The following is a 21753-nucleotide window of genomic DNA, read 5'->3' on the forward strand; positions in this document are numbered from 1 at the left end:
GAGTGAGTGATTGTGGGGGCGAGTGAGTGAGTGAGTGCGGGGGCGAGTGAGTGAGTGCGGGGGCGAGTGAGTGAGTGCGGGGGCGAGTGAGTGGGTGCGGGGGAGAGTGAGTGAGTGAGTGCGGGGGTGAGTGAGTGAGTGAGTGCGGGGGTGAGTGAGTGAGTGCGGTTGTGAGTGAGTGAGTGCGGGGGAGGGTGAGTGAGTGCGGGGAGGGTGAGTGAGTGCGTGGGAGGGTGAGTGAGTGAGTGCGTGGGAGAGTGAGTGAGTGAGTGCGGGGGAGAGTGAGTGAGTGCGGGGGAGGGTGAGTGAGTGCGGGGGAGAGTGAGTGTGTGAGTGCGAGGGAGAGTGAGTGAGTGATTGCAGGGGAGGATGAGTGAGTGCGGGGGAGAGTGAGTGAGTGCGGGGGAGAGTGAGTGAGTGAGTGCAGGGGAGAGTGAGTGAGTGCGGGGGAGAGTGAGTCAGTGAGTGCAGGGGCGAGTGAGTGAGTGAGTATGGGGGAGAGTGAGTGAGTGATTGTGGGGGCGAGTGAGTGAGTGAGTGCGGGGGCGAGTGAGTGAGTGCGGGGGCGAGTGAGTGAGTGCGGGGGCGAGTGAGTGGGTGCGGGGGAGAGTGAGTGAGTGAGTGCGGGGGTGAGTGAGTGAGTGAGTGCGGGGGTGAGTGAGTGAGTGCGGTTGTGAGTGAGTGAGTGCGGGGGAGGGTGAGTGAGTGCGGGGAGGGTGAGTGAGTGCGTGGGAGGGTGAGTGAGTGAGTGCGTGGGAGAGTGAGTGAGTGAGTGCGGGGGAGAGTGAGTGAGTGCGGGGGAGGGTGAGTGAGTGCGGGGGGGAGTGAGTGTGTGAGTGCGAGGGAGAGTGAGTGAGTGATTGCAGGGGAGGATGAGTGAGTGCGGGGGAGAGTGAGTGAGTGCGGGGGAGAGTGAGTGAGTGAGTGCAGGGGAGAGTGAGTGAGTGCGGGGGAGAGTGAGTCAGTGAGTGCAGGGGCGAGTGAGTGAGTGAGTGCGGGGGAGAGTGAGTGAGTGAGTGCGGGGGAGAGTGAGTGAGTGAGTGCGGGGGAGAGTGAGTGAGTGAGTGCGGGGGAGCGTGAGTGAGTGAGTGCGGGGGAGAGTGAGTGAGTGAGTGCGGGGGCGAGTGAGTGAGTGCGGGAGCGAGTGAGTGAGTGCGGTGGCGAGTGAGTGAGTGCGGGGGCGAGTGAGTGAGTGCGGGGGCGAGTGAGTGCGTGCGGGGGCGAGTGAGTGAGTGCGGGGGCGATTGAGTGAGTGCGGGGGCGAGTGAGTGAGTGCGGGGGAGAGTGAGTGAGTGCGGGGGCGAGTGAGTGAGTGAGTGCGGGGGCGAGTGAGTGAGTGAGTGCGGGGGCGATTGAGTGCGGGGGCGAGTGGGTGCGGGGGCGAGTGGGTGCGGGGGCGAGTGGGTGCGGGGTCGAGTGAGTGAGTGCGGGGGCGAGTGAGTGAGTGAGTGCGGGGGCGAGTGAGTGAGTGCGGGGGCGAGTGAGTGAGTGCGGAGGATGGTGAGTGAGTGCGAGGGAGAGTGAGTGAGTGGGGGGAGAGTGAGTGAGTGCGGGGGAGAGTGAGTGAGTGTGGAGGAGGTTGAGTGAGTGAGTGCGGGGGAGGGTGAGTGAGTGAGTGCGGGGGAGGGTGAGTGAGTGAGTGCGGGGGAGAGTGAGTGAGTGAGTGCGGGGGAGAGTGAGTGAGTGAGTGCGGGGGAGAGTGAGTGAGTGAGTGCGGGGGAGAGTGAGTGATTGAGTGAGTGAGTGCGGGGGAGAGTGAGTGAGTGAATGCGGGGGAGAGTGAGTGAGTGCAGGGGAGAGTGAGTGATTGAGTGAGTGCGGGAGAGTGTGAGTGAGTGAGTGCGGGGTTAGTGAGTGAGTGAGTGCGGGGGAGAGTGAGTGAGTGAGTGCGGGGGAGAGTGAGTGAGTGAGTGCGGGGGAGAGTGAGTGCGGGAGAGAGTGAGTGAGTGAATGCGGGGGAGAGTGAGTGAGTGAATGCGGGGGAGAGTGAGTGAGTGAGTGCGAGGGAGAGTGAGTGAGTGCGGGGGAGAGTGAGTGAGTGCGGGGTTGAGTGAGTGAGTGCGGGGGTGAGTGAGTGAGTGAGTGCGGGGGAGGGTGAGTGAGTGCGGGGAGGGTGAGTGAGTGCGGGGGAGGGTGAGTGAGTGTGTGCGGGGGAGAGTGAGTGAGTGTGTGCGGGGGAGAGTGAGTGAGTGAGTGCGGGGGAGGGTGAGTGTGTGCGGGGGAGAGTGAGTGAGTGAGTGCAGGGGAGGGTGAGTGAGTGCGGGGGAGGGTGAGTGAGTGCGGGGGAGAGTGAGTGTGTGAGTGCGGGGGAGGGTGAGTGAGTGAGTGCGGGGGAGAGTGAGTGAGTGAGTGCGGGGGAGAGTGAGTGTGTGAGTGCAGGGGAGAGTGTGTGAGTGCGGGGGAGAGTGTGTGAGTGCGGGGGAGAGTGTGTGAGTGCGGGGGAGAGTGAGTGAGTGCGGGGGAGAGTGAGTGAGTGCGGGGGAGAGTGAGTGAGTGCGGGGGTGAGTGAGTGAGTGCGTGCGGGGGAGAGTGAGTGAGTGCGGGGGAGAGTGAGTGAGTGCGGGGGAGAGTGAGTGAGTGCGGGGGAGAGTGAGTGAGTGCGGGGGAGAGTGAGTGAGTGAGTGCGGGGGAGGGTGAGTGAGTGCGGGGGAGGGTGAGTGAGTGCGGGGAGGGTGAGTGAGTGCGGGGGAGGGTGAGTGAGTGAGTGCGGGGGAGAGTGAGTGAGTGCGGGGGAGAGTGAGTGAGTGCGGGGGAGAGTGAGTGAGTGATTACGGGGGAGGGTGAGTGAGTGCGGGGGAGAGTGAGTGAGTGCGGGGGAGAGTGAGTGTGTGAGTGCAGGGGAGAGTGAGTGAGTGAGTGCGGGGCAGAGTGAGTGTGTGAGAGCGGGGGAGAGTGAGTGAGTGCGGGGGTGAGTGAGTGAGTGCGGGGGTGAGTGAGTGAGTGAGTGCGGGGGAGAGTGAGTGAGTGAGTGCGGGGGAGAGTGAGTGAGTGAGTGCGGGGCAGAGTGAGTGAGTGAGTGCGGGGGAGAGTGAGTGAGTGAGTGCGGGGGAGAGTGAGTGAGTGAGTGCGGGGGCGAGTGAGTGAGTGCGGGGGAGAGTGAGTGAGTGCGGGGAGAGTGAGTGATTGAGTGAGTGAGTGCGGGGGCGAGTGAGTGAGTGGGTGCGGGGGCGAGTGGGTGCGGGGGCGAGTGGGTGCGGGGTCGAGTGAGTGCGGGGGGCGAGTGAGTGCGGGGGCGAGTGAGTGATTGCGGGGCGAGTGAGTGAGTGAGTGCGGGGGCGAGTGAGTGAGTGCGGGGGATGGTGAGTGAGTGCGAGGGAGAGTGAGTGAGTGAGCGCGGGGGCGAGTGATTCAGTGAGTGAGTGCGGGGGCGAGTGAGTGAGTGAGTGCAGGGGAGAGTGAGTGAGTGCGGGGGCGAGTGATTGAGTGAGTGCGGGGGCGAATGATTGAGTGAGTGAGTGCGGGGGCGAGTGAGTGAGTGCGGGGGAGAGTGAGTGAGTGAGTGCGGGGGAGAGTGAGTGAGTGAGTGCGGGGGCGAGTGAGTGAGTGAGTGTGGGGGAGAGTGAGTGAGTGCGGGGGAGAGTGAGTGAGTGCGGGGGAGAGTGAGTGAGTGCGGGGGAGAGTGAGTGAGTGCGGGGGAGAGTGAGTGATTGCGGGGGAGAGTGAGTGAGTGCGGGGGCGAGTGAGTGAGTGCGGGGGCGAGTGAGTGAGTGCAGAGGCGAGTGAGTGAGTGCGGGGGAGAGTGAGAGAGTGAGTGTGGGGGCGAGTGAGTGAGTGAGTGCGGGGGCGAGTGAGTGAGTGCGGGGGCGAGTGAGTGAGTGCGGGTGCGAGTGAGTGAGTGCGGGGGAGAGTGAGTGAGTGAGTGCGGGGGTGAGTGAGTGAGTGCGGGGGTGAGTGAGTGAGTGCAGGGGAAAGTGAGTGAGTGCGGGGGAGAGTGAGTGAGTGAGTGCGGGGGAGAGTGAGTGAGTGAGTGCGGGGGAGAGTGAGTGAGTGCGGGGGAGAGTGAGTGAGTGCGGGAGCGAGTGAGTGAGTGCGGGGGCGAGTGAGTGAGTGCGGGGGCGAGTGAGTGAGTGCGGGGGCGAGTGAGTGCGTGCGGGGGCGAGTGAGTGCGTGCGGGGGCGAGTGAGTGAGTGCGGGGGCGAGTGAGTGAGTGCGGGTGCGAGTGAGTGAGTGAGTGCGGGGGCGAGTGAGTGAGTGAGTGCGGGGGCGAGTGAGTGAGTGAGTGCGGGGGCGAGTGAGTGAGTGAGTGCGGGGGCGAGTGGGTGCGGGGGCGAGTGGGTGCGGGGGCGAGTGGGTGCGTGGGCGAGTGGGTGCGGGGGCGAGTGGGTGCGGGGGCGAGTGGGTGCGAGGGCGAGTGAGTGAGTGAGTGCGGGGGCGAGTGAGTGAGTGCAGGGGAGAGTGAGTGATTGAGTGAGTGCGGGGTTAGTGAGTGAGTGAGTGCGGGGGTGAGTGAGTGAGTGAGTGCGGGGGAGGGTGAGTGAGTGCGGGGAGGGTGAGTGAGTGCGGGGGAGGGTGAGTGAGTGAGTGCGGAGGAGAGTGAGTGAGTGAGTGCGGGGTAGAGTGAGTGAGTGCGGGGTAGAGTGAGTGAGTGCGGGGGATAGTGAGTGAGTGATTACGGGGGAGGGTGAGTGAGTGCGGGGGTGAGTGAGTGAGTGCGGGGGAGAGTGAGTGTGTGAGTGCAGGGGAGAGTGAGTGAGTGAGTGCGGGAGTGAGTGAGTGAGTGCGGGGGAGAGTGAGTGAGTGCGGGGGAGAGTGAGTGAGTGAGTGCGGGGAAGAGTGAGTGTGTGAGTGCGGGGGAGAGTGAGTGAGTGCGGGGGAGAGTGAGTGAGTGAGTGCGGGGGAGAGTGAGTGAGTGCGGGGGTGAGTGAGTGAGTGCGTGCGGGGGAGAGTGAGTGAGTGCGGGGGAGAGTGAGTGAGTGCGGGGGAGAGTGAGTGAGTGCGGGGGAGAGTGAGTGAGTGCGGGGGAGAGTGAGTGAGTGCGGGGGAGAGTGAGTGAGTGAGTGCGGGGGAGAGTGAGTGAGTGAGTGCGGGGGAGGGTGAGTGAGTGCGGGGGAGGGTGAGTGAGTGCGGGGAGGGTGAGTGAGTGCGGGGGAGGGTGAGTGAGTGAGTGCGGGGGAGAGTGAGTGAGTGCGGGGGAGAGTGAGTGAGTGCGGGGGAGAGTGAGTGAGTGATTACGGGGGAGGGTGAGTGAGTGCGGGGGAGAGTGAGTGAGTGCGGGGGAGAGTGAGTGTGTGAGTGCAGGGGAGAGTGAGTGAGTGAGTGCGGGGCAGAGTGAGTGTGTGAGAGCGGGGGAGAGTGAGTGAGTGCGGGGGTGAGTGAGTGAGTGCGGGGGTGAGTGAGTGAGTGAGTGCGGGGGAGAGTGAGTGAGTGAGTGCGGGGGAGAGTGAGTGAGTGAGTGCGGGGGAGAGTGAGTGAGTGAGTGCGGGGGAGAGTGAGTGAGTGAGTGCGTGGGCGAGTGAGTGAGTGCGGGGGAGAGTGAGTGAGTGCGGGGAGAGTGAGTGATTGAGTGAGTGAGTGCGGGGGCGAGTGAGTGAGTGGGTGCGGGGGCGAGTGGGTGCGGGGGCGAGTGGGTGCGGGGTCGAGTGAGTGCGGGGGCGAGTGAGTGCGGGGGCGAGTGAGTGATTGCGGGGCGAGTGAGTGAGTGAGTGCGGGGGCGAGTGAGTGAGTGCGGGGGATGGTGAGTGAGTGCGAGGGAGAGTGAGTGAGTGAGCGCGGGGGCGAGTGATTCAGTGAGTGAGTGCGGGGGCGAGTGAGTGAGTGAGTGCGGGGGCGAGTGAGTGAGTGAGTGCAGGGGAGAGTGAGTGAGTGCGGGGGCGAATGATTGAGTGAGTGAGTGCGGGGGCGAGTGAGTGAGTGCGGGGGAGAGTGAGTGAGTGAGTGCGGGGGAGAGTGAGTGAGTGAGTGTGGGGGAGAGTGAGTGAGTGCGGGGGAGAGTGAGTGAGTGCGGGGGAGAGTGAGTGAGTGCGGGGGAGAGTGAGTGAGTGCGGGGGAGAGTGAGTGATTGCGGGGGAGAGTGAGTGAGTGCGGGGGCGAGTGAGTGAGTGCGGGGGCGAGTGAGTGAGTGCGGAGGCGAGTGAGTGAGTGCGGGGGAGAGTGAGTGAGTGAATGTGGGGGCGAGTGAGTGAGTGAGTGCGGGGGCGAGTGAGTGAGTGCGGGGGCGAGTGAGTGAGTGCGGGGGCGAGTGAGTGAGTGCGGGTGCGAGTGAGTGAGTGCGGGGGAGAGTGAGTGAGTGAGTGCGGGGGTGAGTGAGTGAGTGAGTGCGGGGGTGAGTGAGTGAGTGAGTGCGGGGGTGAGTGAGTGAGTGAGTGCGGGGGTGAGTGAGTGAGTGCGGGGGTGAGTGAGTGAGTGCAGGGGAAAGTGAGTGAGTGCGGGGGAGAGTGAGTGAGTGAGTGCGGGGGAGAGTGAGTGAGTGAGTGCGGGGGAGAGTGAGTGAGTGCGGGGGAGAGTGAGTGAGTGCGGGAGCGAGTGAGTGAGTGCGGGGGCGAGTGAGTGAGTGCGGGGGCGAGTGAGTGAGTGCGGGGGCGAGTGAGTGCGTGCGGGGGCGAGTGAGTGCGTGCGGGGGCGAGTGAGTGAGTGCGGGGGCGAGTGAGTGAGTGCGGGGGCGAGTGAGTGAGTGAGTGCGGGGGCGAGTGAGTGAGTGAGTGCGGGGGCGAGTGAGTGAGTGAGTGCGGGGGCGAGTGAGTGAGTGAGTGCGGGGGCGAGTGGGTGCGGGGGCGAGTGGGTGCGGGGGCGAGTGGGTGCGGGGGCGAGTGGGTGCGGGGGCGAGTGGGTGCGAGGGCGAGTGTGTGAGTGAGTGCGGGGGCGAGTGAGTGAGTGCGGGGCGGGTGAGTGAGTGCGGAGGATGGTGAGTGAGTGCGAGGGAGAGTGAGTGAGTGGGGGGTAGAGTGAGTGAGTGCGGGGGAGAGTGAGTGAGTGTGGAGGAGGTTGAGTGAGTGAGTGCGGGGGAGGTTGAGTGAGTGAGTGCGGGGGAGAGTGAGTGAGTGCGGGGGAGAGTGAGTGAGTGAGTGCGGGGGAGGTTGAGTGAGTGAGTGCGGGGGAGAGTGAGTGAGTGAGTGAGTGCGGGGGAGAGTGAGTGATTGAGTGAGTGAGTGCGGGGGAGAGTGAGTGAGTGAATGCGGGGGAGAGTGAGTGAGTGCAGGGGAGAGTGAGTGATTGAGTGAGTGCGGGGGAGAGTGAGTGAGTGAGTGCGGGGTTAGTGAGTGAGTGAGTGCGGGGGAGAGTGAGTGAGTGAGTGCGGGGGAGAGTGAGTGAGTGAGTGCGGGGGAGAGTGAGTGAGTGCGGGGGAGAGTGAGTGAGTGCGGGGGAGAGTGAGTGCGGGGGAGAATGAGTGAGTGAATGCGGGGGAGAGTGAGTGAGTGAATGCGGGGGAGAGTGAGTGAGTGAGTGCGGGGGAGAGTGAGTGAGTGCGGGGGAGAGTGAGTGAGTGCGGGGGTGAGTGAGTGAGTGAGTGCGGGGGTGAGTGAGTGAGTGAGTGCGGGGGAGGGTGAGTGAGTGCGGGGAGGGTGAGTGAGTGCGGGGGAGGGTGAGTGAGTGAGTGCGGAGGAGAGTGAGTGAGTGAGTGTGGGGTAGAGTGAGTGAGTGCGGGGTAGAGTGAGTGAGTGCGGGGGATAGTGAGTGAGTGATTACGGGGGAGGGTGAGTGAGTGCGGGGGTGAGTGAGTGAGTGCGGGGGAGAGTGAGTGTGTGAGTGCAGGGGAGAGTGAGTGAGTGAGTGCGGGAGTGAGTGAGTGAGTGCGGGGGAGAGTGAGTGAGTGCGGGGGAGAGTGAGTGAGTGAGTGCGGGGAAGAGTGAGTGTGTGAGTGCGGGGGAGAGTGAGTGAGTGCGGGGGAGAGTGAGTGAGTGAGTGCGGGGGAGAGTGAGTGAGTGCGGGGGAGAGTGAGTGTGTGAGTGCGGGGGAGAGTGAGTGAGTGAGTGCGGGGGTGAGTGAGTGAGTGAGTGCGGGGGAGAGTGAGTGAGTGCGGGGGAGAGTGAGTGAGTGCGGGAGAGAGTGAGTGAGTGCGGGGGAGAGTGAGTGAGTGAGTGCGGGGGAGAGTGAGTGAGTGCGGGGGAGAGTGAGTGAGTGAGTGCGGGGGAGAGTGAGTGTGTGAGTGCGGGGGCGAGTGAGTGAGTGCGGGGGCGAGTGAGTGAGTTCGGGGGAGAGTGAGTGAGTGCGGGGAGAGTGAGTGATTGAGTGAGTGAGTGCGGGGGGCGAGTGAGTGAGTGCGGGGGCGAGTGGGTGCGGGGGCGAGTGGGTGCGGGGGCGAGTGGGTGCGGGGGCGAGTGGGTGCGGGGGCGAGTGGGTGCGGAGGCGAGTGAGTGAGTGCGGGGCGAGTGAGTGAGTGCGGGGCGAGTGAGTGAGTGAGTGCGGGGGCGAGTGAGTGAGTGCGGGGGCGAGTGAGTGAGTGCGGTGGATGGTGAGTGAGTGCGAGGGAGAGTGAGTGAGTGCGGGGGTGAGTGATTCAGTGAGTGAGTGCGGGGGCGAGTGAGTGAGTGAGTGCAGGGGAGAGTGAGTGAGTGAGTGCGGGGGCGAGTGATTGAGTGAGTGAGTGCAGGGGCGAATGATTGAGTGAGTGAGTGCGGGGGCGAGTGAGTGAGTGCGGGGGCGATTGAGTGAGTGCGGGGGCGAGTGAGTGAGTGCGGGGGCGAGTGAGTGAGTGAGTGCGGGGGCGAGTGAGTGAGTGAGTGCGGGGGCGAGTGAGTGAGTGGGTGCGGGGGCGAGTGGGTGCGGGGGCGAGTGGGTGCGGGGGCGAGTGGGTGCGGGGGCGAGTGGGTGCGAGGGCGAGTGAGTGAGTGAGTGCGGGGGCGAGTGAGTGAGTGCGGGGGCGAGTGAGTGAGTGCGGAGGATGGTGAGTGAGTGTGAGGGAGAGTGAGTGAGTGGGGGGTAGAGTGAGTGAGTGGGGGGTGGAGTGAGTGAGTGCGGGGGAGAGTGAGTGAGTGTGGAGGAGGTTGAGTGAGTGAGTGCAGGGGAGGGTGAGTGAGTGAGTGCGGGGGAGAGTGAGTGAGTGCGGGGGAGAGTGAGTGAGTGCGGGGGAGGTTGAGTGAGTGAGTGCGGGGGAGAGTGAGTGAGTGAGTGAGTGCGGGGGAGAGTGAGTGATTGAGTGAGTGAGTGCAGGGGAGAGTGAGTGAGTGAATGCGGGGGAGAGTGAGTGAGTGCAGGGGAGAGTGAGTGATTGAGTGAGTGCGGGGGAGAGTGAGTGAGTGAGTGCGGGGTTAGTGAGTGAGTGAGTGCGGGGGAGAGTGAGTGAGTGAGTGCGGGGGAGAGTGAGTGAGTGAGTGCGGGGGAGAGTGAGTGTGGGGGAGAGTGAGTGAGTGAATGCGGGGGAGAGTGAGTGAGTGAATGCGGGGGAGAGTGAGTGAGTGAGTGCGGGGGAGAGTGAGTGAGTGCGGGGGAGAGTGAGTGAGTGCGGGGGTGAGTGAGTGAGTGCGGGGGTGAGTGAGTGAGTGAGTGCGGGGGAGGGTGAGTGAGTGCGGGGAGGGTGAGTGAGTGCGGGGGAGGGTGAGTGAGTGAGTGCGGAGGAGAGTGAGTGAGTGAGTGCGGGGTAGAGTGAGTGAGTGCGGGGGATAGTGAGTGAGTGATTACGGGGGAGGGTGAGTGAGTGCGGGGGTGAGTGAGTGAGTGAGTGCGGGGGAGAGTGAGTGTGTGAGTGCAGGGGAGAGTGAGTGAGTGAGTGCGGGAGTGAGTGAGTGAGTGCGGGGGAGAGTGAGTGAGTGCGGGGGAGAGTGAGTGAGTGAGTGCGGGGAAGAGTGAGTGTGTGAGTGCGGGGAAGAGTGAGTGTGTGAGTGCGGGGGAGAGTGAGTGAGTGAGTGCGGGGGAGAGTGAGTGAGTGCGGGGGAGAGTGAGTGTGTGAGTGCGGGGGAGAGTGAGTGAGTGAGTGCGGGGGTGAGTGAGTGAGTGCGGGGGAGAGTGAGTGAGTGCGGGGGAGAGTGAGTGAGTGCGTGCGGGGGAGAGTGAGTGAGTGAGTGCGGGGGAGAGTGAGTGAGTGCGGGGGAGAGTGAGTGAGTGAGTGCGGGGAAGAGTGAGTGTGTGAGTGCGGGGGAGAGTGAGTGAGTGCGGGGGAGAGTGAGTGAGTGAGTGCGGGGGAGAGTGAGTGAGTGCGGGGGAGAGTGAGTGTGTGAGTGCGGGGGAGAGTGAGTGAGTGAGTGCGGGGGTGAGTGAGTGAGTGCGGGGGAGAGTGAGTGAGTGCGGGGGAGAGTGAGTGAGTGCGTGCGGGGGAGAGTGAGTGAGTGAGTGCGGGGGAGAGTGAGTGTGTGAGTGCGGGGGCAAGTGAGTGAGTGCGGGGGCGAGTGAGTGAGTTCGGGGGAGAGTGAGTGAGTGCGGGGAGAGTGAGTGATTGAGTGAGTGAGTGCGGGGGCGAGTGAGTGAGTGCGGGGGCGAGTGGGTGCGGGGGCGAGTGGGTGCGGGGGCGAGTGGGTGCGGGGGCGAGTGAGTGGGTGCGGGGGCGAGTGAGTGAGTGCGGGGCGAGTGAGTGAGTGCGGGGCGAGTGAGTGAGTGAGTGCGGGGGCGAGTGAGTGAGTGCAGGGGCGAGTGAGTGAGTGCGGGGGATGGTGAGTGAGTGCGAGGGAGAGTGAGTGAGTGCGGGGGCGAGTGATTCAGTGAGTGAGTGCGGGGGCGAGTGAGTGAGTGCAGGGGAGAGTGAGTGAGTGCGGGGGCGAGTGATTGAGTGAGTGAGTGCGGGGGCGAATGATTGAGTGAGTGAGTGCGGGGGCGAGTGAGTGAGTGCGGGGGCGAGTGAGTGAGTGCGGGGGCGAGTGAGTGAGTGCGGGGGCGAGTGAGTGAGTGCGGGGGAGAGTGAGTGAGTGCGGGGGAGAGTGAGTGAGTGAGTGCGGGGGCGAGTGAGTGAGTGTGGGGGAGAGTGAGTGAGTGCGGGGGCAAGTGAGTGAGTGCGGGTGCGAGTGAGTGAGTGCGGGGGCGAGTGAGTGAGTGCGGAGGCGAGTGAGTGAGTGAGTGCGGGGGAGAGTGAGTGAGTGAGTGCGGGGGCGAGTGAGTGAGTGCGGGGGCGAGTGAGTGAGTGCGGGGGAGAGTGAGTGAGTGCGGGGGAGCGTGAGTGAGTGCGGGGGAGCGTGAGTGAGTGAGTGCAGGGGTGAGTGAGTGAGTGAGTGCGGGGGTGAGTGAGTGAGTGCGGGAGTGAGTGACTGCGGGGGTGAGTGAGTGAGTGCGGGGGAGAGTGAGTGAGTGCGGGGAGGGTGAGTGAGTGCGGGGGAGGGTGAGTGAGTGAGTGCGGGGGAGAGTGAGTGAGTGCGGGGGAGAGTGAGTGTGTGAGTGCGGGGGAGAGTGAGTGAGTGATTGCAGGGGAGGGTGAGTGAGTGCGGGGGAGAGTGAGTGAGTGAGTGCGGGGGAGAGTGAGTAAGTGAGTGCAGCGGAGAGTGAGTGAGTGAGTGCGGGGGAGAGTGAGTGAGTGAAGGGGAGAGTGAGTGAGTGAGTGAAGGGGAGAGTGAGTGAGTGAGTGCGGGGGAGAGTGAGTGAGTGAGTGCGGTGGAGAGTGAGTGAGTGCGGTGGAGAGTGAGTGAGTGAGTGCGGGGGAGAGTGAGTGAGTGAGTGCGGGGGAGAGTGATTGAGTGAGTGCGGGGGAGAGTGAGTGAGTGAGTGCGGGGGAGAGTGAGTGAGTGAGTGCGGGGGCAAGTGAGTGAGTGAGTGCGGGGGCGAGTGAGTGAGTGCAGGGGCGAGTGAGTGCGTGCGGGGGCGAGTGAGTGAGTGCGGGGGCGAGTGAGTGAGTTCGGGGGAGAGTGAGTGAGTGCGGGGGCGAGTGAGGGAGTGGGTGCGGGGGCGAGTGAGTGCGGGGGCGAGTGGGTGCGGGGGCGAGTGGGTGCGAGGGAGAGTGAGTGAGTGGGGGGAGAGTGAGTGAGTGGGGGGGAGAGTGAGTGAGTGTGGAGGAGGTTGAGTGAGTGAGTGCGGGGGAGGGTGAGTGAGTGAGTGCGGGGGAGGGTGAGTGAGTGAGTGCGGGGGAGGGTGAGTGAGTGAGTGCGGGGGAGAGTGAGTGAGTGCGGGGGAGAGTGAGTGAGTGAGTGCGGGGGAGAGTGAGTGAGTGAGTGCGGGGGAGAGTGAGTGAGTGAGTGCGGGGGAGGTTGAGTGAGTGAGTGCGGGTGAGAGTGAGTGATTAAGTGAGTGAGTGCGGGGGAGAGTGAGTGATTGAGTGCGGGGGAGAGTGAGTGAGTGAATGCGGGGGAGAGTGAGTGAGTGCAGGGGAGAGTGAGTGATTGAGTGAGTGCGGGGGAGAGTGAGTGAGTGAGTGCGGGGGAGAGTGAGTGAGTGCGGGGGAGAGTGAGTGAGTGAGTGCGGGGGAGAGTGAGTGAGTGAGTGCGGGGGAGAGTGAGTGAGTGAGTGCGGGGGAGAGTGAGTGAGTGCGGGGGAGAGTGAGTGAGTGAGTGCGGGGGAGAGTGAGTGCGGGGGAGAGTGAGTGAGTGAATGCGGGGGAGAGTGAGTGAGTGAATGCGGGGGAGAGTGAGTGAGTGAGTGCGGGGGAGAGTGAGTGAGTGAGTGCGGGGGAGAGTGAGTGAGTGAGTGCGGGGGAGAGTAAGTGAGTGCGGGGGAGAGTGAGTGCGAGGGAGCGTGAGTGAGTGAGTGCGGGGGAGCGTGAGTGAGTGAGTGCGGGGGAGCATGAGTGAGTGAGTGCGGGGGAGCGTGAGTGAGTGAGTGCGGGGGAGAGTGAGTGAGTGAGTGCGGGGGAGCGTGATTGAGTGAGTGCGGGGGAGAGAGTGTGAGTGAATGCGGGGGAGTGTGAGTGAGTGAGTGAGTGAGTGCGGGGGAGCGTGAGTGAGTGAGTGCGGGGGAGCGTGAGTGAGTGAGTGCGGGGGAGCGTGAGTGAGTGAATGCGGGGGAGTGTGAGTGAGTGAGTGCGGGGGAGCGTGAGTGAGTGAGTGCGGGGGAGAGTGTGTGAGTGAATGCGGGGGAGAGTGTGTGAGTGAATGCGGGGGAGAGTGTGTGAGTGAATGCGGGGGAGAGTGAGTGAGTGCGGGGGAGAGTGAGTGAGTGAGTGCGGGGGAGAGTGAGTGAGTGAGTGCAGGGGAGAGTGAGTGAGTGAGTGCGGGGGAGAGTGAGTGAGTGAGTGCGGGGGAGAGTGTGTTAGTGAATGCGGGGGAGAGTGAGTGAGTGAGTGAGTGCGGGGGAGAGTGTGTGAGTTAATGCGGGGGAGAGTGAGTGAGTGCGGGGGAGAGTGAGTATGACCGGGGGCCAGTGTTAGTCAGTGGGCACAGGGTGGATATATTGTTCTGGTTCAGTATCTAACTGTCCCCGAACTGTGTGGGAGGAGCTCAGTTCCAGTATCCCTTTGAATGGGTGGACGGGCGTCGGGGGTGTGTGCTGGTGTAGGGGGAGGGTGAGCTGGCGTAGGGGAGGGTGAGCTGGTGTAGGGTTGGGGTGAGCTGGTGTAGGGGAGGGTGAGCTGGTGTAGGGTTGGGGTGAGCTGGTGTAGGGGGGGGTGAGCTGGTGTAGGGGAGGGTGAGCTGGTGTAGGGTTGGGGTGAGCTGGTGTAGGGGAGGGTGAGCTGGTGTGGGGTTGGGGTGAGCTTGTGTAGGGGGGGTGAGCTGGTGCAGGGGGTGTGAGCTGGTGTAGGGGGAGGGTGAGCTGGTGTGGGGTGGGTGAGCTGGTGCAGGGGGTGTGAGCTGGTGTAGGGGGTGAGGGTGAGCTGGTGCGGGGGTGAGGGTGAGCTGGTGTGGGGTGGGTGAGCTGGTGCAGGGGGTGTGAGCTGGTGCGGGGTGGGTGAGCTGGTGCAGGGGGTGTGAGCTGGTGTAGGTGGAGGGTGAGCTGGTGCAGGGGGTGTGAGCTGGTGTAGGGGGAGGGTGAGCTGGTGTGGGGGTGGTGAGCTGGTGTAGGGGGAGGGTGAGCTGGTGTGGGGGTGGTGAGCTGTTGTAGGGGGGAGGGTGAGCTGGTGCAGGGGGTGTGAGCTGGTGCAGGGGGTGTGAGCTGGTGTAGGGGGAGGGTGAGCTGGTGTGGGGGTGGTGAGCTGGTGTAGGGGGGAGGGTGAGCTGGTGCAGGGGGTGTGAGCTGGTGTAGGGGGAGGGTGAGCTGGTGTGGGGGTGGTGAGCTGGTGTAGGGGGAGGGTGAGCTGGTGTGGGGGTGGTGAGCTGTTGTAGGGGGGAGGGTGAGCTGGTGCAGGGGGTGTGAGCTGGTGCAGGGGGTGTGAGCTGGTGTAGGGGGAGGGTGAGCTGGTGTGGGGGTGGTGAGCTGGTGTAGGGGGGAGGGTGAGCTGGTGCAGGGGGTGTGAGCTGGTGTAGGGGGAGGGTGAGCTGGTGTAGGGGGAGGGTGAGCTGGTGTGGGGGTGGTGAGCTGGTGTAGGGGAGGGTGAGCTGGTGCAGGGGAGTGTGAGCTGGTGTAGGGGGTGGTTGAGCTGGTGTAGGGGGTGGTTGAGCTGGTGTAGGGGGTGGGTGAGCTGGTGTAGGGGGTGTAAGCTGGTGTAGGTAGAGGGTGAGCTGGTGCAGGGGAGGGTGAGCTGGTGTAGGGGGTGGTTGAGCTGGTGTAGGGGGTGGGTGAGCTGGTGTAGGGGGTGTAAGCTGGTATAGGGAGAGGGTGAGCTGGTGTAGGGGGGTGGTGAGCTGGTGTGGTATTGGGGTGAGCTGGTTTAGGGGGAGAGTGAGCTGGTGTAGGGGGGTGGTGAGCTGGTGTGGTGTTGGGGTGAGCTGGTGTAGGGGGTGGTTGAGCTGGTGTAGGGGGAGGGTGAGCTGGTGTAGGGGGTGTAAGCTGGTGTAGGGGGGTGAGCTGGTTTGGGGGGGGTGAGCTGGTATGTGTTTGGGGTGAGCTGGTGTGGGGTTGGGGTGAGCTGGTGTGGGGTTGGGGTGAGCTGGTGTAAGGGTAGGGTGAGCTGGTGTAGGAGGAATGTGAGCTGGTGTAGGTGGAGGGTGAGCTGGTGTAAGGGAGGGTGAGCTGGTGTAGGAGGAGGGTGAGCTGGTGTAAGGGAGGGTGAGCTGGTGTAGGGAGAGGGTGAGCTGGTGTAAGGGAGGGTGAGCTGGTGTAAGGGAGGGTGAGCTGGTGTAAGGGAGGGTGAGCTGGTGTAGGAAGAGGGTGAGCTGGTGTAAGGGGATGGTGAGCTGGTGTAAGGGGAGGGTGAGCTGGTGTAGGGGGAGGGTGAGCTGGTGTAGGGGGAGGCTGAGCTGGTGTAGGGGGAGGGTGAGCTGGTGTAGGGTTGGGGGGTGAGCTGGTGTAGGGGGGCTGAGCTGGTGTGGGGTTGGGGTGAGCTGGTGTAGGGGGAGGGTGAGCTGGTGTGGGGTTGGGGTGAGCTGGTGTAGGGGTGGGTGAGCTGGTGTGGGGGGGGGTGAGCTGGTGTAGGGGGAGGGTGAGCTGGAGTGGGGTTGGTGTGAGCTGGTGTAGGGGGAGGGTGAGCTGGTGTGGGGTTGGGGTGAGCTGGTGTGGGGTTGGGGTGAGTTGGTGTGGGGTTGGGGTGAGCTGGTGTAGAGGGGAGGGTGAGCTGCTGTAAGGGGAGGGTGAGCTGTTGTGGGGGGTTGAGCTGGTGTAAGGGAGGGTGAGCTGGTGTGGGGGTTGGAGTGAGCTGGTGTGGGGTTGGGGTGAGTTGGTGTGGGGTTGGGGTGAGCTGGTGTAGAGGGGAGGGTGAGCTGCTGTAAGGGGAGGGTGAGCTGCTGTAAGGGGAGGGTGAGCTGTTGTGGGGGGTTGAGCTGGTGTAAGGGAGGGTGAGCTGGTGTGGGGGTTGGGGTGAGCTGGTGTGGGGGTTGGGGTGAGCTGGTGTAAGGTAGGGAGAGCTAGTGAAGGGGGAGGGAGAGCTGGTGAAGGGGGAGGGAGAGCTGGTGAAGGGGGAGGGAGAGCTGGTGAAGGGGGAGGGAGAGCTGGTGAAGGGGGAGGGTGAGCTGGTGTAGGGGGAGGGTGAGCTGCTGTAAGGTAGGGAGAGCTGATGTGGGGGTTGGGGTGAGCTGGTGTAGGGGGAGGGTGAGCTGGTGTAAGGGAGGGTGAGCTGGTGTAAGGGAGGGTGAGCTGGTGTAAAGGAGGGTGAGCTGGTGTAGGGGGAGGGTGAGCTGGTGTAGGGGGAGGAGGAGCTGGTGTAAGGGAGGGTGAGCTGGTGTAGGGGGAGGAGGAGCTGGTGTAAGGGAGGGTGAGCTGGTGTAGGGGGAGGGTGAGCTGGTGTAGGGGGAGGAGGAGCTGGTGTAAGGGAGGGTGAGCTGGTGTAGGGGTGAGGGTGAGCTGGTGTGGGGGGGGGGTGAGCTGGTGTAGGGGGAGGAGGAGCTGGTGTAAGGGAGGGTGAGCTGGTGTAGGGGTGAGGGTGAGCTGGTGTGGGGGGGGGGTGAGCTGGTGTTGGGGAGCGTGAGCTGATGTAGGTTTGGGGTGAGCTGGTGTAAGGGAGGCTGAGTTGGTGTAGGGGGTAGGTGAGCTGGTGTAGGGGGAGTGTGAGCTGGTGTAGGGGGTGGGTGAGCTGGTGTAGGGGGAGGGTGAGCTGGTGTAGGGGGAGTGTGAGCTGGTGTAGGGGTGAGGGTGAGCTGGTGTAGGGGGAGTGTGAGCTGGTGTAGGGGTGAGGGTGAGCTGGTGTAGGGGGAGTGTGAGCTGGTGTAGGGGGAGTGTGAGCTGGTGTAGGGGTGAGGGTGAGCTGGTGTAGGGGGAGTGTGAGCTGGTGTAGGGGTGAGGGTGAGCTAGTGTGTGGGGGGGTGAGCTGGTGTAGGTGGGGTGAGCTGGTGTAGGGGGGGTGAGCTGGTGTAGGTGGGGTGAGCTGGTGTAGGGGGGGTGAGCTGGTGTAGGGGGGGTGAGCTGGTGTAGGGTTGGGTTGAGCTGGCGTGGGGTTGGGTTGAGCTGGTGTGGGGTTGGGTTGAGCTGGTGTAGGGTTGGGTTGAGCTGGTGTAGGGTGAGTGAGCTGGTGTGGGGTTGGGGTGAGCTGGTGTAGGGTTGGGGTGAGCTGGTGTAGGGTTGGGGTGAGCTGGTGTAGGGTGAGTGAGCTGGTGTGGGGTTGGGGTGAGCTGGTGTGTGGTTGGGTTGAGCTGGCGTGGGGTTGGGTTGAGCTGGCGTGGGGTTGGGTTGAGCTGGTGTAGGGTTGGGGTGAGCTAGTGTGGGGTGAGTGAGCTGGTGTGGGGTTGGGGTGAGCTGGTGTAGGGTGAGTGAGCTGGTGTGGGGTTGGGGTGAGCTGGTGTGGGGTTGGGTTGAGCTGGTGTAGGGTGAGTGAGCTGGTGTGTGGTTGACTCAATTGTGAATTAGTCCACTGCTGAGCCCCTCAGTAACCAATTCTCTCTCTCTCACTCCCTCCATCCGTCCCTCCCTCCCTCCTCCAGGTGTTGAAACAGACTGAGGAATACCTGACTCAGATCTTACAGAAGGTGGTCCTGGTCCTCTATCCCTGGGCTGTGAAAATTCGCAAGATGAAAGCCATTTACCTCGTCCTCAACCAGTGTAACTTTGACATCACCGGCAAGTGTTTGATAGCTGAGGTCTGGTGCCCTCGCTCAGAACTTCAACAGCTTCAGGCTGCACTGGAGCTCGGCTCGGTACGTAACCAGGCTCAGCAAGGAACCGGGTTCGGGATGTAACCAGGTTCGGTGGTGACCGGGCTTGGGATGTAACCGGGCTCATTGTGTAACTCTGGAATTCCTTCCCTAAGCCTCTCCACCTCTCTATTTCTGTCTCACTCTCTCTCTCTACCTCTGTCTCACTCTCGCTCTGTCTCTCGCTCGCTCTGTCTCTCGCTCGCTCTGTCTCGCGCTCGCTCTGTCTCGCGCTCGCTCTGTCTCGCGCTCGCTGTGTCTCTCGCTCGCTGTGTCTCTCGCTCGCTGTGTCTCGCGCTCGCTCTGTCTCGCGCTCGCTCTGTCTCGCGCTCTGTCTCTCACTGTCTCTCTCTCTCTCGCTGTCTCTCTCTCTCTATCTCTCGCTGGCGCTCTCTCTCGCTGGCTCTCTCTCTCTTGCTGGTGCTCTCTCTCTCTCGCTGTCTCTCTCTCTCGCTGTCTCTCTCGCTGTCTCTCTCGCTCTCTCGCTGTCTCTCTCGCTGTCTCGCTGTCTCTCTCGCTCTCGCTGTCTCTCTCTCTCGCTGGCTTTTTCTCTCTCTATCTCTCGCTGGCGCTCTCTCTGGCTCTCTCTCTCTGGCTCTCTCTCTCTGGCTCTCTCTCTCTCTTGCTGTCTCTGTCTCTCTTGCTGTCTCTGTCTCTCTCGCTGTCTCTGTCTCTCTCGCTGTCTCTGTCTCTCTCGCTGTCTCTCTCTCTCTCTCTTTCGCTGTCTCTCTCTCTTGCTGTCTCTCTCTGTCTGTCTCTCTCTCTCTCGCTGTCTCTCTCTTTCTTGCTGTCTCTCTCTCTCTCGCTATCTCTCTCGTCTCTCTCTCTCGCTGTCTCTCTCTCTCTCTCGCTGTCTCTCTCTTTCTTGCTGTCTCTCTCTCTCTCGCTGTCTCTCTCTCTCTCTCGCTGTCTCTCTCTCACTGTCTCTCTCTCTCTCGCTGTCTCTCTCTCTCTCGCTGTCTCGCTGTCTCTCTCTCGCTGTCTCTCTCTCTCTCTCGCTATCTCTCTCTCTCACTGTCGCTCGCTGTCTTTCTCTCTCTCGCTGTCTCTCTCTCGCTGGCGCTCTCTCTCTCGCTGGCACTCTCTCTCTCTCTCTGGCTCCTGCTCTCTCTGGCTCCTGCTCTCTCTCTTGCTTTCGGTCTCCTGTTTAAAAAAGCTCCTTAAAATCCACCTCTTTGATCTTTTGGTCACCCTGATGGGTTCTGGGATTCTGGGATTGAAGTTTGGTGTGATTTCTGCTCTGGGCATTGTTATGTGTTCACCGTGTGAAATGAATGCTTGCTTCTGGGAACCTGTGTGAAAATTAAATCTTTGTGGTTGGTAAATACACAAAGGCTGCTCGGATGTGATAGACATTGACTGAGATTCACCTTTTGATGATTTACACAGCGAGTTATTGTGATCTGGAAGACGCTGCCTGAAAGGGCGGTGGAAGCAGATTCAACAGGGGGACCCTCGAAAGGGGCAATTGGAGAAATACCTGAAGGGGAAAAAATTACGGAAATGTGGGTGGGTGGGAGAGCAGATTGGGGGGGGGGGAGTATGGGATTAATTGGACAGCTCTGTCAAAGAGCTAGCACAGACTAGAAGGGCAGAATGGCTTCTGCCTGTGCTGTCCGATCCTGGCTCTTTCAAATCCCATGTGCAGGGACAGTAGGGTCAGTGCAATTGTGTTCAGGGCTTAGAAATAAGACTGTCAGTAACTGGAGTAGGCCCTTCGGCCCCTCGAGCCTGCTGTCCCATTCAGTAAGATCGTGGTTGATCTGATTGTGGCCTGAACACTGTCCTCCGCATGCCCCCCCCCACCCCCCATAACCCTCGAACCCCCCCCCCCCCCGCCCCCCCACCTTGTCGATCAGAAACCTGTCTGCCTCAGCCTTGAATATATTCAGTGACCCGGCCCCCACTGCTCTCTGGGGGCGGGGGGGAGAGAATTCCACAGACTCACGACCCTCCGAGAGAGGAAGTTCCTCCTCGTCTCTGTCTTCATTCTGAAACTGTGCCCCCCCTCCCCTCATTCTAGATTCCCCTCCCCCAACCAGGGGTAAACATCCTCTCAGCATCCATCCTGTCAAACCCCCCTCCCTCCCTCCCTCCAGAATCTGATATATTTCAATAAGACCACCCCTCATTCTTCTAAACTCCAATGGGTACAGGGCCCAACCTGCTCACCCTTTCCTCATCGGACAAACCCCCTTCACCCCAGGAACCAGCCGAGTGAACCTTCTCTGAACGGCCTCCAATGCGAGTGTATCGATCCTTAAGTCAGGAGACTGAAACTGTCCACAAGACTCCAGGAGCGGCCTCACCAACGCCCTGTACAGTTGGAACAAGACTTCCTGACTTTTATACTCCAGCCCCCTCGCAACAAAGACCAACATTGCATTTCCCTCTCGAACCACTTGCTGCAGCTGCAGACTAACTCATTGTGATTGATGTACCCGGACACCCAGGTCCCTCTGTACCTCAGAGTTCTGCAGCCTCTATCACTGTTTAAAGAATATTCCGCTTCTCTATTCCTCCTGCTAAAGTGGACATGGTCATGTTTTCTCATGCCATAGTCCACCTGTCAAATGTTTGCTGAACCTATCTGTATCCCTTTGTAACCTCCTCGCAGCTTTGCACGTGAACAGATTTGCAGAGAAGATGCTCGGCCCCTTCAACCAGCTCATTAAAATAGCTGGTCGCCCATAACCATTGCCCATTCTTCTGATAAACTTGACCCTTGACCTCTGCCTGCTGTGGTCAACTGAGAGTTTTTGGGTGGGGGGGGTTCAAGGGTGAGGGGTCAGGCCATGCAGTGTTGCAGCTAAATGATTCTGCTCCACCCCCCACTCCCAGCCTCTGGGATTAACTTGGTTTCCCTTCTCTCTCTCTCTCTCTCTCTCTCGGGGCGCTAGCGGAAAGCGGGAGCCACTGTACCTTCATTCTACAACCAGATACCGACCAAGCAGTCTCCACCAACCCTGAACCGCACCAACCAGTTCACCGCAGGATTCCAAAGCATCGTCGATGCCTACGGAGTGGGGAATTATCGGGAGGTCAACCCAGGTAGGGTCAGCGCTGAGGGAGTGCCGCACTGTCGGAGGTTCAGTACTGAGGGAGTGCCGCACTGTCGGAGGGTCAGTACTGAGGGAGTGCCGCACTGTCGGAGGGTCAGTACTGAGGGAGAGCCGCACTGTCGGAGCATCAGTACTGAGGGAGTGCCGCACTGTCGGAGGGTCAGTACTGAGGGAGTGCCGCAATGTAGGAGGGTCAGTACTGAGGGAGTGCCGCAATGTCGGAGGGTCAGTACTGAGGGAGTGCCGCACTGTCGGAGGGTCAGTACTGAGGGAGTGCTGCACTGTCGGAGGGTCAGCACTGAGGGAGTGCTGCACTGTCGGAGGGTCAGCACTGAGGGAGTGCTGCACTGTCGGAGGGTCAGCACTGAGGGAGTGCTGCACTGTCGGAGGGTCAGCACTGAGGGAGTGCTGCACTGTCGGAGGGTCAGCACTGAGGGAGTGCTGCACCTGTCGGAGGGTCAGCACTGAGGGAGTGCTGCACTGTCGGAGGGTCAGCACTGAGGGAGTGCTGCACTGTCGGAGGGTCAGTACTGAGGGAGTGCCGCACTGTCAGAGGGTCAGTACTGAGGGAGTGCCGTACTGTCCGAGGGTCAGTACTGAGGGGCTTTTGATCTGTATCTAACCTGTGCTCTCTCTCTCTCTCTCCCCCTCCCGCCCTCTCTCCCTCTTTCTCTCTCCCTCTCTCTCTTTCTCCCTCTCTTCCTTCTCTCCCTCACTTCTTCCTCCCTCCCTCTCTGCCTGTCTCTCTCCTACTCCCTCCCCCCACTCCGTCTCCGTCCCCCTCTCTCCCACTCCCCCTCTCTCTCTGTCTCTCCCTCTGTTTTTCTCTCTTTCTCTTTCTGTCTCTCTCTCCTCCATTCTGTTCCACTCCCTTTCCCCTCCCTCCCCTCCTCCTGTCTATCTATCTCGCTCTCTCTCACCCTTTGCCCTCTGTCTCCCTCCACCTCTCTCCTTCCCCTCTCTCTCTGTCTCTCCCCCTTTCTGTCTCTCGCTCTCCCCTCCCCCACTCTCCCTCCCTCCCTCCCACTCTCCCTCCCTCTCCCACTCTCCCTCCCTCTCCCACTCTCCCTCCCTCTCCCACTCTCCCTCCCTCTCCCACTCTCTCTCCCTCCCTCTCTCTCTCTTTCCCTCTGTCCCTCCTTCCCTCTATCCCTCCATCTTTCCTTCTATCCTCCCTCTCCCACTCTCCCTCCCTCTCCCACTCTCCCTCCCTCTCCCACTCTCCCTCCCTCTCCCACTCTCCCTCCCTCTCCAACTCTCCCTCCCTCTCCCACTCTCCCTCCCTCTCCCACTCTCCCTCCCTCTCCAAC

At 62.2% G+C, this 21753-nt stretch overlaps 1 protein-coding gene across 1 annotated transcript in view; it reads left to right on the forward strand.

The window, feature by feature from the left end:
- The window catches only part of LOC121269413 (V-type proton ATPase 116 kDa subunit a2-like), an 84392-nt gene that overhangs the window by 30075 nt on the left and 32564 nt on the right, over positions 1-21753 (forward strand). Inside the window, exons 7-8 of the mRNA XM_041174027.1 lie at positions 17172-17384; positions 20282-20432. Coding sequence (XP_041029961.1) covers positions 17172-17384; positions 20282-20432 — 364 coding nt within the window. The remainder of the gene's footprint in view (positions 1-17171; positions 17385-20281; positions 20433-21753) is intronic.

The sequence above is a fragment of the Carcharodon carcharias genome, chromosome 24 (assembly GCF_017639515.1).
Source record: "Carcharodon carcharias isolate sCarCar2 chromosome 24, sCarCar2.pri, whole genome shotgun sequence".
NCBI classification, from domain to species: Eukaryota; Metazoa; Chordata; class Chondrichthyes; order Lamniformes; family Lamnidae; genus Carcharodon; species Carcharodon carcharias.